A 17,080-nucleotide genomic window follows, 5' to 3' on the forward strand; every position below is an offset into this window, starting at 1 on the left:
AGGTAAGAGAGTCCTTGTAGAAAAATCAGGAAAGTATTTAACGGTGGTGGGGCATCATGTCAGCAACTTACTCTCAGAGTTCTGGAGGGGACAAATGTTCTTTGCACTGTATTTTCAACCTTTCTGAAGTTGGTTAGAAATTCAAAGAGAGAAGCAGACAGAGACGTCAGGGATGGGGGAGCAGAGACAAAGCCCAGGCTAGAAGTGAGGACTGCGGAGGGTGTGGAGCTGGAGCCCAGCAGTGCCCCCTGGTGGTCAGGGAGGCCTCTGAGGGGTAGATCCAGCCAGCCACCTCCTGGGTTCTGATATTCCAGAGAGCTAGGTTCTAGGAGCTTTGGCTGGGGTGAGGGTGGGGCAGGGTACTGCCCAGCTCTGGGCCTCACTCTCTGACCCCCATCCCACAAGAAGGGGCAGGTAAGTCTCCTCTGTTCATCTATCTCACTTCCCCTGGTTTCCATCTCGGGCCTGGACTTGGGGGACTTCCCTTAGATTTCTGCCACAAACATTCCAGGGTGGGGGCCCTGGTCAGTGTCAACTGCAGCAGTCCAGGCCTGGGGGCAGGGGAGGTGTAGAGAGAGGACCTGGGATTCAGTTTAAGTGCTGTCTGGGGGAGGCAGAAAGGAAACCCTAAAGCCAGCTCTCCTGGTCCGACTCTGGCAACCCACAAGCCTGTCTCTCCCACCCCACAAAGTCAGGCAAAGCTTCCCATTGCCACTTACCCAGCAAACTTCCCTCCCCATGCCCCATATCCAGCCCTTTTCCCAAACCCTAGGGATATAGGCCTTCTTCCCAAAGCACAGTTGGGGCAGCAGAGTCTCCCAGAAGAGAGCCCTGGCAGCCCAGTGACCCCATGAGTGGCATGTGCAGCCTTCCAGAACAGCTTCTCCCAGGGGCCCCAGTTTTGCCTGCCCTGCCAGCCCAGCCCCAAGAAATCTGAGTTTACAAAATATTTCCCCCCTGGGGCCTGGAGGGCAGGGACAGGGCTTCAGGTCCAACTCTGCCCTTGCTTAGGCCTCTCTAAGCAGCCACAGGGGATGCGCCAGGACATTCCTGCCCCTCAGCCCTACTGAGTTCTGGCTCTGGCTGAGCGAGCACTGAGGGAGGAGTCTGGAGAACTGCCTTCTAGGCTATGTGGCATTGAAAATATCAGTGACCTTTCCTGAGCCTCACAGTCCCCACATGAAAATGAGGAGTTTGGACCAGACAGTCTGAGTGTAGAGAGAGGGGGAAATGACACAACATTCCCTTTGGAATGAAGGGACTGAAAGTGATGGGGGTGGGACTTGCAGATGATTCAGAGAGTGGAATGAATGAGGAGACATCACTCCTCCAAGGAGGAGGCTGTGAAACTCTGGTGGGAGCGAGGGACTAGCTCTGCCATCTCCAGGCAAGTGGCCCCCAGGCTCTGCTGGCATCCACTTAGTTCCGCTGTGAAACAGGGACACTGAGCTGGTCTTGTTGAAACAGCCATCCCATAGGTTTGATGTTCCCAGGATGCTAGAGGAGAAAGTCTAGGGTCGGTGAGCCTCCTATCCTCAAATATATGAAGGAACAGTTATTGTAAGTAGGCACCAGACATCATCTGAAGTTCAGAAGGCAAAACCAAAACCAGGGGGCAGGCACTGCAAGAAGGCATAATGAGACTCAGTGGGAAAAAAAAAAAAACTTAACAATCAGATGCAAAAATATGGGCTAAGAAGAAAAGCGGGGTGCCTGGTACCTACCCAGCCCTCCCCCCGGGTTGTTCTGCAGGTACAGGCAGAGGATGTAAACAAGCCCCAAAAAGTGCAAAGTGCTTTTCAAGGGTAGTGGCTTGTTAGGACAATGATCGTCATTTTTCCTGACAAGTGGCAGACGGCCTCACGGAGCACACCCCGGGCCCTTCCTTTGCTGGCTCCAAAGGAACCTACCTGGGGAAAACTCAGGGGCAAAAGGAGACACAGCCACAGCTGGGAGCTGCCTGGTCTCTCCACACCCACACTCCTCAACCCCCACCTCTCTCAAGAGCCAGGGCCCAGGAAAGGGGAAGGGCTCCAGCCTGTAAGTCCTTCTCCTCCCTCCAAGCCCAGAGCTCTAGCCCCCACCCTGTGACAAGCCCACCCAGCATCAGAGGGCTTTCGTGGCCCTCGGGGCTTCCTCTCCCTTCCCTCCCTCCCTGCAGCCCAGCTTTCCTGCCCGGGCCGCTCAGCCAGAGGGGTGTGGCACATCTGGCTTGGACAGCCTTGGCGAGAGTCCTTGGCCCTGGGGTGGGAAAGTCTGTTTGTTGGTTCCTCCCTGCCCCGTGGGGGCAGAGCAGCAGTGAGGGTTGGGTGGTGATGAAAGGGGGTGATAGACCCCGGGGTCCCCAGCTCCTGAGCTCCTCCTACAAAACTCCCTCAGCGCTGCCTCCCACAAGGCTTCCTGCGGCCAAAAAGCCCTGGATGATGTGGGGAGAGGGCCGGAGTCTGCAAGCCAGAGAAGGGGATCTCCACACACAGGCCTAGGACAGACCTGGGAGGTCAGCTCCTGTCGGACTCACTCAGCCTCCTGGCCATCCACTGCCCCATGCCCCCTCACCCTTAGGCTGGGAGGCCTGGTGGGCATCCAGCGTCCTTTATGTGGGGAAGGCTCAGATCCCCAGTGGGGCTGCATGCTGGCTTCTGGGAGTCCCATGGGCACCTCAAATCCCAGCTTCCTCCAACCCCACTTCACCTTTACACACACAAATCCCCCACCCCCATGCCCTAGCCATGTTCTTGGCCTGACCATGTTGTTGGTCACCCCGGGTGGAAAGCTCTGAGTCACTCTTGACTCCTCCCTGCACCTCCCCCACCCCCAACTAACCAGTTGCCAAATCCTGTGAATTTTGCCTCCTAAACACTCATCATCCTATGCTTTCTAATCCTACTGCCTCTGCCCTATATGAGGCCTTGGCACTTCTCCCCAGGGCTGTTGCAGCAGCCTCCTGGGCCCCGACACCAGGCCACTCCCACCCATCGCCCCTACACAGCCTCCCAGGATCACAACTACAGCTCTGTAAGGTCTGGCACCTCCACTCACCCCAAATGCTGCCATGTCTTCCCAGATGTCCAGAATAAACCCTGCCCTCCCTGGAGCCAGCAGGAGAAGTATTGGTCCCTACCCAGCCCACCCTGCCAGTCCCAATCCCCAAGATCCACTTCCCGGCTCCCTGCCCTGTGTCCACCCAGGCTGCTCCACGCTCTCCAGCCACCCGCCACCCCACTGCACCTCTAAGACTCTGCCCAGAATGCCCTTCCTCCCCTCTTTGCTTGTCCAGCTTCTAGGCACATTCAAGGGCCTGATTCAAACCTCATCCCCTCAGCAGGGGTCTTCCCAGATACCCCTGGACCCCTGTCAGAATCCATATCCCCACCCGCTGTCTCCTCATTTTAGTTTGAAAAGTGCAAAAGCTTCGGAAAAGATGAACACTCATGTTCCCTTCTCCTATGATCACACTCAGAAATTCAGCATCAATACAATCCCACTGTCTAATACAGTCATTCTACTGCCCCAAGAATGTCCATGAGAGCCGGGGCATTGTTTTCGTTTTCATTTTGGATTCAGGACACAATCAGGATCCTGAACTGCCTTTAGTGGCTGGGTCTCTCATCCTTTAAACTAGACACGTTATCCACCTCTCATTTTTCTTTCTGACACTGATGTTTCTAAAGGTTACAGGACAGATGTTTTGCAGAATGCCCCTCGATTTGGATTTTGATCGTTTCCTCATGCGTCAGTGCAGGCTAAAATTCTGGGGAGGAATATGATTACCTTAGTGTCCCCTGCTTTTCCCAGTCGCTCTTTCTTTGAGCCTACAGCAGTACTTGCTGCAGTCTAACGGCCCCTGCACTTGTTACCTGGGCAAAGTGCTTAACTTGCTCTGCCTCACTCTACTAATCTGTTCAATGGACCAATGACAGTCACCTCCCATAGGCTGTTGTGAGGATGAAATGAGATTATGCCGTAAAGTCGGTGGAATGGGGCCTGGCGCATGGTGAGCGCTCAGCAGCGGTGAGCGATTCGTGTTGTCTTTTCTGTGTGTGTCAGATTACCTGCCAGGTAGACGTGTCAGACACACATCTGCTCTGTGTCTTCTGAGTCTAGCACAAGTCTGAAGAATCACATGGGTGAAGCTACTGCCTGGCCTCTGTTTTCTGTAGTGAAATTATACCCCATTCCCATGAACCAGCCCTCAGAACAGAGAGAACGTGGGGCTACACTTGTTACAAGCCAAGACACCAGGTGACCAGGTACTGTCATCTTCTGGCTGAGGAGATGCTCTTGGTCTCCAAGCACCAGGAATCGCCAAGGAAGGAAGGAGGGCAGACAGTGACATTTCCCCAGCACTTCCCAGGCCACTGCCCAAGAGCCTTTAGCTCCTGACTCAGTTTCCTGAGTGAGATAGATGAGTTCTCTCCATCAGTGTCTCTCTCTCTCTCTCTCTCCTGAGCGAGATGAGTTCTCTCCATCAGCATCTCTCTCTCTCTCTCTCCTCCTTCCTAATGCAGGTTGCCCACATTTCTGAATATCAAGCCCATTTTCTGCACTGAAATGAAATCACGTCCTGTCGTGGAACTGCTCAGAGATGGGGCTAGTCTGAGGCCCCATCAGTGGGGCCAGGCACTCTAGTGAGGGATTGGACTGGATTTCCTCGTTTAATCCTCACAATGACGCCCTGCACTGGAGTGAGGAACTTTCCCAGGGCCTTTCCTCCATGGCCCTGGGCCTTGCTCTGTCGCCTGGGCTGGAGTGCAGTGGTGTAATCATAGCTCGCTATAGCCTTGACCTCCAGCGCTCAAGTGATCCTTCCACCTCAGCCTCCAAGTAGCTGGGACTACCAGCGCATACCACCATGCCCAGCTAACTTATTTATTTTTCGTACAGACATGGTCTTACTATGTTGCTCGGGCCAGTCTTGAACTTCTAGGCTCAGGAAATCCTCCCTCCTTGGCCTCCCAAAGTGCTGGGATCACAGGTGTGACCACTGTGCCTGGCCAGATTCATCTTTAGATCTAGTTTAAAATTCACCTCCCGAGGAGTCTTTCCTGACACCTTCTCCCTACAGTCCAGGTTAGGTCCCCCTTACATCCCCCAGAGGTTCCCTCTTGGTAACACCCATGCTGCTTGCAACCATGTGCCAGTATGTGCAAGCAGCTTGAAGAGAGCAGGTCCTCCATAATAATCCGTGAAAAGGATGGAAAGCTGCCTGCGGGGTGTGGTTAGAAAGCCAGATGATGGGATGCTTCTTCCATCACACGACCTCCCCAACACCATGCCCTGACCCTGGGCTGCCCGCCACAGTCCTCTTCGCTGACTTAGGGCTCATGCGTCATTCTTAGGGCTTGATTCTCACGGACCCCACATGTCCTGCCCCAAAGCATTCCCAGAATGGAGAAGCCTGGCAGAGGATGCAGCAGATGGGGTTGGAGTCTTGACTCTGACTTGCTGGGTAGCCTTGAAAATGTGCCGTCCTACAAGAAGCACTAACATTTCTTGAGCTCTTACATGTGAGAGACACTTTTCTAAATGTATGTGTGGATTAGCTCATTCAAAACCGAACAACCCTATAAGTAGGTGGCGAAACCAAAGCACAGAGATGTGAAACTACTTGCCTATGGTCACACAGCTGTCAAGTGACAGGCCCAGGATCCAGCCCAGGCATTGCACTCTCGGCCAGCATGCTACACTTCCTTTCAACACTGCAGAATAAAAGGGCAGTGCTCTTCCCAATTTTGTGCCTCACACATTACTTTGCAAAACTTTGCAAAAGGAGAGTCTTATTTCAGACCCTGGCGATTCTCATGCAGCCCAGCCTACCTCCCAAACCCACAGTCAGGAGGCCCTTACAGGTCAACCAAACTAGAGAGAACGAGTTCAGGACCAAAGAGTCAGATTGAGGTCTGCATGGCCAGAATTATGCACAAGGAATCCAGAGCTCATGAGGACCCTTCTGTCAAAAATGTGTGCTTAGCACTGGGCGGGACACCAACTCCAGGAAACAAAATACATCATCATCTGCAGCTGGATGTGGCCTTAGAGAATAGACCCCAAATTTCAGTGAGGTCCAGAAAAGTCGAGTCACCAGCTTGAGACCACTCAGCTGGCTCAGGGCAGAGCCAAAGCTGCACTTGACCCCCAGCCCCTGCCTGGTGGCTCTTTCAGCCTCACCCTGAGCCCCTTCCCAGTTCCTGAGGACCAGCGAGTCCCTCTGGAAGGAAGGGCCTCCACCTCTAACTCCGCCAGCACAACATCAAAAAGCCTCAATTGCTAGGCATGCAATTATTTTCTAAATAAATCGTACTTGAATATGTAATAGCAAATGGGAGCACTTGATGAGAAAATCAAGTTATGCATAATAAATAGCTCTGCTCCTCAGCTAATAAAGTGATTTTTATTCCTAGGGCTTGTTAAAACTATGCACTACAGATATATTACTTCTTAGATGACACAATTGCAGCTTTCCCCATACAGGAACATGTGAACCAATAGATGCAAGCACTCACTCTAGGGCACAAGAACTATCTCAGTCAGTTCCTGGCCTCAGAGTAGCTGGTCAGAGTCCCTGGGCAGTCAGCCCAGGAGTAGAGCCCTGTCCTATGACACCCTTCCCAGGGAGATCCTCCCCCAGCATCAGGTCTGGGATACAGAGGATCCCAAGAACCAGGCAGGAGACTGTGGAGTGGGAAAGGGGCCAGCATTTGCTGAGCACCTACTGCATGCCTACATACCTGATCTTTTGATCTCTATTGTCTCTTTCCCCACCCTAGCCATACAAGGAGTATATTATTCTCCCCATTTTACAGATCAAGAAATTGAGGCTCATGAAGGGAACTGCTTTACCAAGCCTGCCCATACCAAATGATGGAAATAGGGTTTGAGCCTAGTCCTGTCTGGTGCCAGGACTGCTTCCTCTGTCCAGTCCCTACTGCCCCAGTCTCTGGCCCATCCTGGCCATGGACATCACAGCCAGCCTAGAAAGGATGGGGACTAGGAGAGGAGAGGAAAAGGAGACAGGGGAGGGACACAGGCTTTTCTAGTCTTAAAGACATTCAAGGCCAGGTGCAGTGGCTCACGCCTATAATCCCAGCACTTTGGGAGGCTGAGACGGGAGGATCACTTGAGGTCAGGAGTTCGAGACCAGCCTGGCCAACACGATGAAACCCCATCTCTACTAAAAATATAAAAATTAGCTGGACATGTTGGCACACACTTGTAGTCCCAGGTACTCGGGAGGCTGAGGCAGGAGAATTGCTTGGACCCAGGAGGTAGAGGTTATAGTGAGCCAAGATCATGCCATTGCACTCCAGCCTGGGTGACAGAGTGAGACTCCATCTCAATTTAAAAAAAAAAATGAATAAATAAAAATAACGACACTCAAGGAGGCAGCACTCACAGCTGCCTTGGTCGCCAGACTCTTCCCCTTACTCTCAGGGAGGGTATAACACCCATAGGGCACTCTACCTGCCAGGCACTGCCCTGGGGAATTGGATACAAAATCTCATCCCTACCTCTCTGTACCCTGCCCTGCAATCCTCATTTCACCCACGGGAAAGCAGAGGCTCACCAGGATGAGGCACTTTTCCCAGTATCAGTCAGCTGAAGGGATCTATAGAGCCCTCTCTCCAGTCACAGCAACTCGTCACCCCTGGAGGTCTACCTGCCATCCTTCTTGTGTCACCCCTGGACGTCTACCTGCCATCCTTCTTGTGTCACCCCTGGAGGTCTACCTGCCATCCTTCTTGTGTCACCCCTGCACGTCTACCTGCCATCCTTCTTGTGTCACCCCTGGACGTCTACCTGCCATCCTTCTTGTGTCACCCCTGGACATCTACCTGCCATCCTTCTTGCTGCAGAGCTCCCTCCTGCCTACCTCTGTCCTCAGCACAGAGACGAACCTGGCCAAGGCTCCCATTTCCCAGATGTCAACACCAGCCCAGTAAACCACAAATGCATCCTGTGTGCAGGCCTCCCCCGTCACTCTCAATCTATTAATCCAATCCATCCCAGCACCCCGGCCCAACATGCCACCCAAACCGCCTCATTCCAGGCCCCCTCCCCCACCCTTTCTTTCTTTGCCCAGAGGACACCTGGCTGCCCGAGTTTGTGTTCCCACAACTGCCCCCAGCATGGGCTTGCCTGGGCCAAGAGGGCCCTCCCGAGGACTGGCCAGAACAAGGAAAGGGACAGGAAAGACCACATCTGGATCACAGCCCTGAAGCCCCCTCCCCCAAACCAGCCATCACTCTCTCAGAGCCCGACAGTAACCTCAGCCAGGGACCACTTCCTCGCCCTCCTGACCCCATGCATGCCTTTGCCTGGCCAAGACAGCCCCACAGGAGCCCCTCTGAGGAAGGGGTCCTCTCCTCCTCTGACCCCCAGCCCTTCTGCAGCAGGCAGCCCTCTCCCATCCCCCTTTTCCCAGGAGCCTCAGCCCAGGTCTGGCCTTAAGACTTTTAACCTTCACCACGTGGCCCCCAGGCCTCTCTGCTGGCCCGCCTGGCATCCGCATCCTGAAACCCACCTCCCTGAACCTGGAGCCAAGAGAGAAAGGGGGAAGAGCGGGCCATGGCTCCCTCCTCCAGGATGGAGAGGTCTTGGTAGCAGGGGAGGGCTGTGGAGGAAGGGATGGCAGTGGGTGGAAGCTGAAACTGGGTGTAGAAGGAATAAAAGGGATGGACTCTGAGAATTCTCCCCCAGCCCAGCTCTTCCAGACTTAATATTTTGGGCTTTGCTCCCCAGCCCCACCACTGCCTCTTCCTCAAGCTCTTGGGCTCAGCAACTCGGGGCGGGGGGCGGTGAAGAATTTTCACCCCATTGTAGGATGCAAGTCGGGAGGAAAGGCTCTAAAGAGAAGCAAACTTCTCTGTGGCCTCCTTCCACTTACAGCTCTGGGACTCCATTGGGGGGCGCGGGGGTGGGGCAGGGGATGTACTGACCCGGGACCCTGGGCCTGGGCCCTGTTGGTGGGGAAAGTCTTCCGGCTGAGGGTTGCTCAAGTCAGTCTGTCCTTCTGTAGGTCAGAGACAGAAAGGCCCCTCCTTCAAGACTGACACCCCCCGACCCCGGGCTCTCAGCAAAAGGATAAGGTGGCAGGGGCCGGTGGGGGGCGGGGGGTTTGAGGAAGAGTAACGTCGCAGCTAAAGCAGCCAGACCTACCCAGAGCATGCAGGACAGACAGATCCACGTCATCTTTGCCGGGTCCCGTCCCTGAGGCACGCCCAGGGCCTGTGAAGAGCCCCTGAAGCTAGAGTCCCCGCGGCGCTGGCAGAAGGGCTCTCTGAGTCCGCGGTTGCTCCGGCTCCGCCAGCATCTGCCGGGCCTCTCGCCCTGCTGCCTCCAGCTCACCCTCCCTCCTCCTCCTCCTCCCCCCACTCCACCCCTCGTCCCAGCCTCCTCTCTCCTCCCTCCTCCCAGGCTCCACCGGTGGCCTTGAGGGTCAGGAACCCTGCTTTGCAGGGGGTGTAAAGGGGACAGGGAAAAGGGAAAGCTACCAGAGGCAGGGCCCCCCCAGGCCGCGCCCCCCACCCCCGGACACACAACCCCTGTGTGCCACCAAGGCTCCTCAGTCTTCTGATCTGGTGCTGGTGGGCCTGGAGTCCTCCCTCCTCACTGCAGACCCCCGCCCCTGGCAAATCAGCCTGGGGGTCTTCACTCCTGGAACCCTCCAGACCACTGATGGATGAACAGACAGCCCCAGGCCCGCACAGTCGGCACACTCAGGGTGCCTTGGCCCCTCCCCTTCTCTGAGTACCCGTTCCTGCCTTCCCGGCCTCCTCGGAACACACATGCATTTGCACACACAGACTGGGACAGACTCTGGTGCCCACGCGCCAAGCTCAGAGCCCAGGACAGGCCTTAACACAGAAGAAATCGGGCCCGAGACTGGGGAAGAATGGCCCTGCCCCCAGGCTGTGGGTTTCATTCCAATTTTTTTCCTATTTCTTTTTTTTTCCCTCTTCTTTCTTTCTTTCCTGCAAACATCTGTCCCAGCCTTTCCTGCCTTTCTGAAAGGGAGCCCCGCTCCAGGCTCCCGCGAGAGTGTGTTTTTCTTGACTGTACCCGGGGCCAACATTTGGTTTGCATTTCCCCACTTCCTCCCCCTCCTCCCCTCTCCCCCTCCCTGGGTCCAGTTCTCCCCTCCCACCATTCCACAGGCCTATTTCTTCCCCACAGTGTCCCCTGCCCGCCAGCCCTCCCCTCCCCTCACCCCCACCTCTGCCCAGGGACAATTGTTGGGGGTCTAGAGGGTGGAAAGGAGGCTGGGTCAGAACCCAAAAGTATTCCCACGGAGCACTAAGGGGGAATCCAGCAAAGTCTGCCCCAGGCCCTCATTGTCTGGAACCACCACGTTCCCCTCCAAAAAAAAACCCTTCCTCCTTGAGCTCTGGCCTTGGCTGGACCAACTGAGGGTGGGTGGGGGCCAGTGAATCACCCACTCTGTTCTTTGGAGCTGTCCAGGAGAAGGAGGGAGGGCTCAGCCCCACACCCTCCTGTGGACACACACACACACAAGGACACAGTCCAACTCACGTCAACACATAAGAGCCCTCCCAGAGTAGGCACTTGGAGACCTCGTTCCTAGACTGAGTCACTTAGCAAGAAAAGTTCTCTTGCCTGGCCTCCTATGCACACTGTGCTATACATGCCCCGGGGCCACATGCACGAAGGGTTACAGATCCCCTGCCTCCCGCCCCCACTCACCCAAGGCCATGCCATGCCGCTCTCCGTCAGCACCACATACCGTGCAACTACCGGCCTCCTCTTTCACAGGGACCTGCCCAGCCACTTGTGCCAACTCCCAGCCCAGGGACCACCCAAGACATCTACCTGGGAAACCCCAGAATGAAGGGGAAACACTGACTCTTCATCTGAAAAAAAGACTGCAGTATTCAGATACACAGGTTGTCCACAGCACAAGGGACTAACCATCTATTGTTTGGTGGTTCTGAGAAGTCAGGGGAGGACACTGAAGTGAAGTGTCGATTTCCAGCCCTTCCTAAAGCAGGTACCTGAGTGAAGAGTCTTTGTTCCGGTAGAGGAGTCAGGGTCCTCTCTCCATACTTCTCCAAGTCCTCCAGAGCTCTGGGGCTGGGAAAGATCCTGCCTCTAGCGTCCTTCCCTGCCAGGATCACAATGCCCCTCTGGACCCCCTACTCTAAGCCTACTGGGGCTTCACTGACATTTTAGCCAACGCTGAAATGAACCAGTGTTCCACATGCAGTTGGCCCTGCAGTCACAGCTGGGGATGTCCATAGACAGAAACCTCTGCAAACCCTCCCATCTCCCCTGGCTGGAGCACCAGGCAAGCAAAGGGGAGTGGTCTTCAGGAAGCCTCTCTGAGAGCCCCTGAGCCCCTCCTCAGCCACTATCACCAGCTCTGCCAGGCTGCCCTTGTCCCCTGACAAGTTCAAGCCTTCAGCCAGCTAAGCCCTGACATCCCAGTGCCCACTCACACCCAGCTCCCCCCTGCCTGCTCCCACAGCCCTTCGCTGCTGGCGTCACTGAAGACGCCTCCAGGCAGCTTTCTCTGGAGTTCTGAGAAATCACCTTGGGGCTTCCCAGAAATGCTGGAAAATCAAACCAAAAACCAAGTCACAGTGACACCAACTTGTCTGGCCTCCTACACAGCCCGAGGAGGCCCTGCTCCTTCCCCAGACTCCTCAGCTAGGACTGTGAATGGAAGTAGGGGACCCTAGTGCTGGGGGTTCCCTTGGAGAAACCCTCCCTCCAGAATACCCCCATCCCTCTTCTCCAAGCCTATGGGGTCTCTCCTGTATATTAATCACTCATCATCAGGATGTCCTTCCTGCTAATTAACCACCATTTTCCCTGTTGAATGTTAAACTCTGCCGACTGAGGTGTCTCTAACTGTGTAATGACCCTGTTCCAGGCTTGTCAGCCTTTATTCCTCCTTCACAGCCTGGTGTCTCCACCCCAACCCACACACGGGCAAGGACGTGTCCTGTGTTTTGTATCCCCAGAGCCTGGCATACAGCAGGCACCAGACATGGTTGAAGAATGACTCAATCACTCAATCAATTAGTCAATGGATCCTAACATATTTTCCTACTGTAAGCATTCACTGCCTCCTTCCCACACCTTCCTTCTTTTCCCTTCAAAAGGGCCTCAGGCAGCCCTGCCTGTACACTTTTGCCCATACTTTCAGTGCCACCCTATCTGCAGCCACCTCTGCCTGCTGCCAATGCCCCATTGCCAAGCTCTAGCCAGCTGCAGACTCTCCGCAGGCCTGGATGGTTTCATTCATCTTGGGATCCCCACCCTGTGCCCAGACCCCTGTCTCACACACAGCAGACATGGAGTACACACTGGAGGACTGGCTGGAGCTCTACACTGGCATCCCAGAAGCCTCAGAACCCAGCCCCAACCCTGTGCCATCCCCGCCATTTCTGCCTTCCTGCTGCATGCAGAGACCTCCCTCCGCCCCTCCCTCCAGCCCCCTGCTCAGCAGCCAGCTGAAGAAACAGAGTCAGGTCTGTGGGCTGTGGTGCTGGCCCTGGGGCTGGAGGAGGGTGGAGCCAAGGCAGAAGGAAGGGTGAATGTGGTCAGGAATGAGCTAATGGCCTTAGAGCCTGAGCCTGGCAGGCCCCTCCCTGGGCCTCAGTTTCCTTTACCTGTAGAATAACAGGGCTGATGGCCTCCAAGGTCCCTTCCAGCTCCACCTTCTGTGATGACACGAGTTTCCCAGGCCAAGGCCCCAGCCCCATCCAATTCACTCTTCCTTTCCTTTGACTCTTGTCCACCAAAATATTCTTACTGATGTCCACCCCTCTCCTACCAGGGCGTTAAGCCTTTCCTTTGTCATCACTGGTCACAGCATCTGAAGGTAACAGAGCATTTTAAAGCTGGAAAGGTCTTCAAGCTCAGCTGCCCGGGGATCACAGTAACAGCCTTTGGGGGTCACCTAGAAGTTCAATGAGGGGAGCGGGCAAGGGGTCACAAGGGCCTGGTGAGGACAGGCCCCAGCTGAGGGGGATGCCCACTCCTTGGTTCCCCACTACAGCATGCAGCAACACAAGCCCACATCTCCACATGTTTTGATCTGCCATAGAACCCTCAACTCCAAATTTTATATAAAATATTTTTACAAAATTGAAAAAATACAAATTTGAAAGTGTTGGCTTAAAAAAAACCACTCTGAAGGTCCAAGCGAATGTGTTTGCCAGAAGGGTTAGTCTCAGGGCACCTCTAGCCTAATCCAGCCCCCTTGCTTAACAGACAGCCACACTGCGTCAAGAAAGGTGGCGTGACTCATCAGAGGTCACAGAGCCCATAAAAAGCAGAGATCCAGTCTCTCAGTTCCCAGACCCCGGATTTTTTCCCTAAACCCTGCAGCCTGCCACCTCTCACAATGGGGCCACTCACACTGCAGGCTTCCTCCCAGACCATCCTGAGGGGCCCACATCCAACAGGTAAGGGCAGACCTGGCAATGGGGTTCTTCACCAGTGTCCAGGTAAAGATCCCAACAGCACGAGACCCAGGAATCCACACCAAAGCACTCAGCTCCTGGACCTCCACCCTCTCAGCCCCTCAGATTCTGGTACTCTCCCCCTTCCCCAGGAAAGATTAATACCAATTAACTAGGCACTTGGCTTGCTGCATTGTCTTGAAGGCTCCTACTAACCCTCATTTTGTAAATGCAGAAACTGAGGCACATAGAGGTTCAGCAACCAGCTCAGGGTCACACAGCTAGTATGATGTGTGAAAATGGAGCTCAGGTCATCTGATTCCACATCTCCCATGGATGGAGAATGTTCTTACAGCAATACGGTCACCCCAGGACTAGGGGCTATGCTTCCATGTTGTGGTGACATGTTAACTGTTCTCTCCACTCACCTAAGGGCTGACCCTGAGGCTCCAGGGAGGGGTTCAGCCAGGTCTTGCTTGGCAGGAGAGAGTGGGGAGCCAAGGATAGTGCTACTACATGAGTCAGGATGAGACCAACTGGCTCCTTAGTGGCTCCAGAAGAGTCAACGAGGAGAGATCTGGGTGCAGTCAGGGTCTGTCCCCTGATGCCCCTAGGGCCTCCCTTAGGTAAGCCATGTTGCCTCACCCTATCCCTCACCCTCATACACCTCAGCCTCTGAGTCCCGGGTGCCCAGACCTCTAGCGGAGGGTGCATGAGTGGGAGCTCAAGTCCCATCCATGCCCTACCCACCAAGCCCTGGCATGATCAGCCCAGAGCATGGGGCACTACATTCTAATGCCCACCAAGGCACGACATGGTCTGGGGGAGGCTCTGCCCTCAGCCTCCACATCCAGCACTCCTCTCGTACCAGATTGAGGTCACTCTCTTGCACTGCAGAAATGTGGGTGCTCTCTGAGAGAGAAGACAGAGCTCCAGCCAGGCCCTGTGTGAGCCTCAGTATCCCCAGCTGACACAAGAAGGAGCCTCACTCACACCCCTTCCCCTACCGCCCCTTCCCCATCACCCTGGGCGGGGACGTGTCTGGGCCCAATCCCAACAATGCTTAATAAGATCCTTCCCAGAGCTCTACTCCACAATCTTGATCTCTTCCCCAGCTCTAATTTCCTGCCTGACTCAGGCCCCTCAAAGGCTGGAGGGAGGCAGCTGCAGCTGCTCATCCATCCCCCACCCCCAGCCGCCAGCTCAAATCCTGGCCCAGAAGGAAAAGGAGAGTGGAGTGAAGTGGTTCCATCATCCTCTACCTCCGCAAATGGGGAGGGGGTGTTGCTAAGCAGTCTGGGGTCCAACTGACCTGGTCCTGGCCGGCCATTTCCCACTTCAGGCTCCTTTTCTCAAATCTAGAAATCCAGACTCCACGGCATCTGAACTCAGAACCCAGTGGAATGTGGACAGGGCTCCAGCCCTGTGATCTGCAGCTGCAGGGGCCTGCCTCTCAGCCAATCCCTGAGGACAATGCATTTTGCTGGAAGATTTCAAAGCATACCTTGGGTAACTGGAACAGAAGCCTGCTGGCACCTTTCCCCACTGCGGAACAGCAGAGAGGGAAACTGAGGCTCAGAGGTAGCACCTGGGAGAAGGAGCTAAAAGTCCAAGCTCCTAATGGAGCAGAAGAATCCTTCCCATCCATTTGGATGGCAAGCATGGATACTGGGAGAAATCTCTCCATCCCTACATGCTCCAACTCTGGCCTGCCTAATGGTCTGCAAGATCCCTGCTGGAAGCAGACAATAACAATGATAATATCCCTGATTTTTTTTAATCAAACACCTGTTATTGAGTAGGCACAGTTAAACACTTTAAATGCATTACCTCATTTAATCCTTACAACACTCCAAACGATGTAGATATTTTCATTATCCCCATTTTACAGATGAGAAAACCAAGATACAGGCAGATCCTGTAACTAGCCTAAGGTCTACAGCTGGTAAAGCCAGAATTCAAACCCAAGTGGCTGGCTCCATAGCTGGGACTCTTAACCAGAATGGTGGACTTCCCCCTCCCCTGTGACAGGGGACGGTCCCTGCCCCAAGAGAGTGGGTCGGAAAGCCAGGACTTCCAGTCCCTGGGATCCTTCCCCTCATTAGAGGCTCCTGGGGTCCTGGGGGCTCTAGGTCATGATCTTGGGGTTCTCCTTGCCCTCCAGGGAGAATTTAAAGTTACACACAGTTTTTCCAATTCCCTACTTTGTAGCTATGCCCCCACCTCCACCTCCACCCTCACGTCTATACTCCCCCCACCCACACACATACACACGTTATACACATGCTGAAGGCAACATCAAGCATCCTCTCTGAGAATCCCAGGGAGACCGATGCTCAACCAGGACACGCCCACCCACAGCACTGCAGGTTCCCCAGACCCCTGCTCCCGCCCCCAGCCCAGCTGCTGCTCCCTCCCTGGCGCCCCAGCCCCCATCCTCTCCCTGTCCAGTTCCCTGGTCCCTCCATCCTCCTGAATAAGTGGGAAATCCCTCCTGCCGTCCCCCAGCCACCCCATTCCCGTGTTCATTTCACTTCCTTACCTCGCTGCCTTAATTCGGTGGCTTCTAGGGATCGGGGGGCAGGGGGCATTTCCAGGAACCCACCTTCCCTTCCCACGGAAATTTGAGAGGGATGCTTAAAACCCCAGGAACTTTACTCCGTATCCCCAAATCCGCCGCCCTCCCACAGACTCCGGGGCTATCCTTCAGACTTCTGATCCAAGCCCAAGACACCCAGGGGTGTGCGCTGGGGGAGGGGCAGCAACTCCCCTTCCCGGATCCCAGCAACCCGGGAGGCGACTCCCCCGGAGTCCCAAACTCTGCTGAGAACCAGGCTGACGATGGCCGAGACGGAGGGTCCCTGAGAGTGGAGGGTAGTAAGTCAGATCGAATGCCCAGGAGACTGCGGGAGGGAAGCGTCTGGGAGGGAGGGGGCGGGGGGGGTCGGAAGGGGCCAGGTGTGGCCGAGAGCATTTACCTGGCTGCGGAGGCAGAAGCGCAGGGGCAGGAGGCACGAGAAGAGGTACTTGCCCCATCGGATCACGCAGGAGAAGCACCAACTCAGCCGAGTCATGCTGACCCCGAGAGTGGGCGCCTGGGGCGCGAGGGTCGGAAGAGGTGGACCCGCCGCTCCTGGCGCAGAGTTCCGGGGTTGGGGCGGGGTAGGAAGGCGGGCGCCCTGCCCTACCCTGTCCCGGGTCTCCCGGAGGCTCAGCCCCGGAGGAGCAGCCCGTGTCCTGCCCCCTCTAGCGGGAGGAGCGGCGCGGGAGGCCCGCGGCGCGGCCCGGACTGGGCTCCATCTCCGGGGAACCCCCACAGGGCGCGGGCGGCAGGGGGCTTACACCCTCGGGGACTCTTCCTCCGCGGCTTTCTCCTCCCCTGGCTGCGTGACAGCCTCCGCCTCCTGCTTCCCGGGCGCGCTGCGGGGCGGGTGCCGGCACCCCGGCAACTTCTGAGGTTCGGGGAGCCGCGCGGGGGAGGCGGGAGGGGACCCGGCAGAGGCGGCGCCCGGCGCCGGGCGTCCACCTGCGAGGAAGGAGCAGCAGCCGCGGGAGCCCGGGCGGCGGCGGCAGCATTGTGCTCCTGGCTGCAGTGAGGGTGTGAGCCTGCGTGTGTGAGTGAATGCGGATTCCCTCCAGAGCCCACTCCAATT

General features: G+C 55.7%; 1 protein-coding gene across 7 annotated transcripts in view; it reads right to left on the bottom strand.

The window, feature by feature from the left end:
• The window catches only part of TNS1 (tensin 1), a 211,367-nt gene extending 194,591 nt beyond the window's left edge, over positions 1-16,776 (bottom strand). For 2 of the 7 annotated variants that reach the window (XM_055380498.2, XM_063695195.1), the window contains exon 1: positions 16,406-16,565. In XM_055380498.2, the coding sequence (XP_055236473.2) occupies positions 16,406-16,501 (96 nt within the window). In that variant the 5' untranslated portion in view covers positions 16,502-16,565. Of the gene's footprint in view, positions 1-9,156; positions 9,739-16,405 lie in introns of those variants that run through there. The other 5 variants (XM_055380502.2, XM_055380500.2, XM_055380501.2 and 2 more) reach the window with 4 other exon arrangements.
• Positions 16,777-17,080: the final 304 nt, after the last annotated feature.

This window comes from Gorilla gorilla, chromosome 11, assembly GCF_029281585.2.
Source record: "Gorilla gorilla gorilla isolate KB3781 chromosome 11, NHGRI_mGorGor1-v2.1_pri, whole genome shotgun sequence".
Taxonomy (NCBI): Eukaryota; Metazoa; Chordata; class Mammalia; order Primates; family Hominidae; genus Gorilla; species Gorilla gorilla.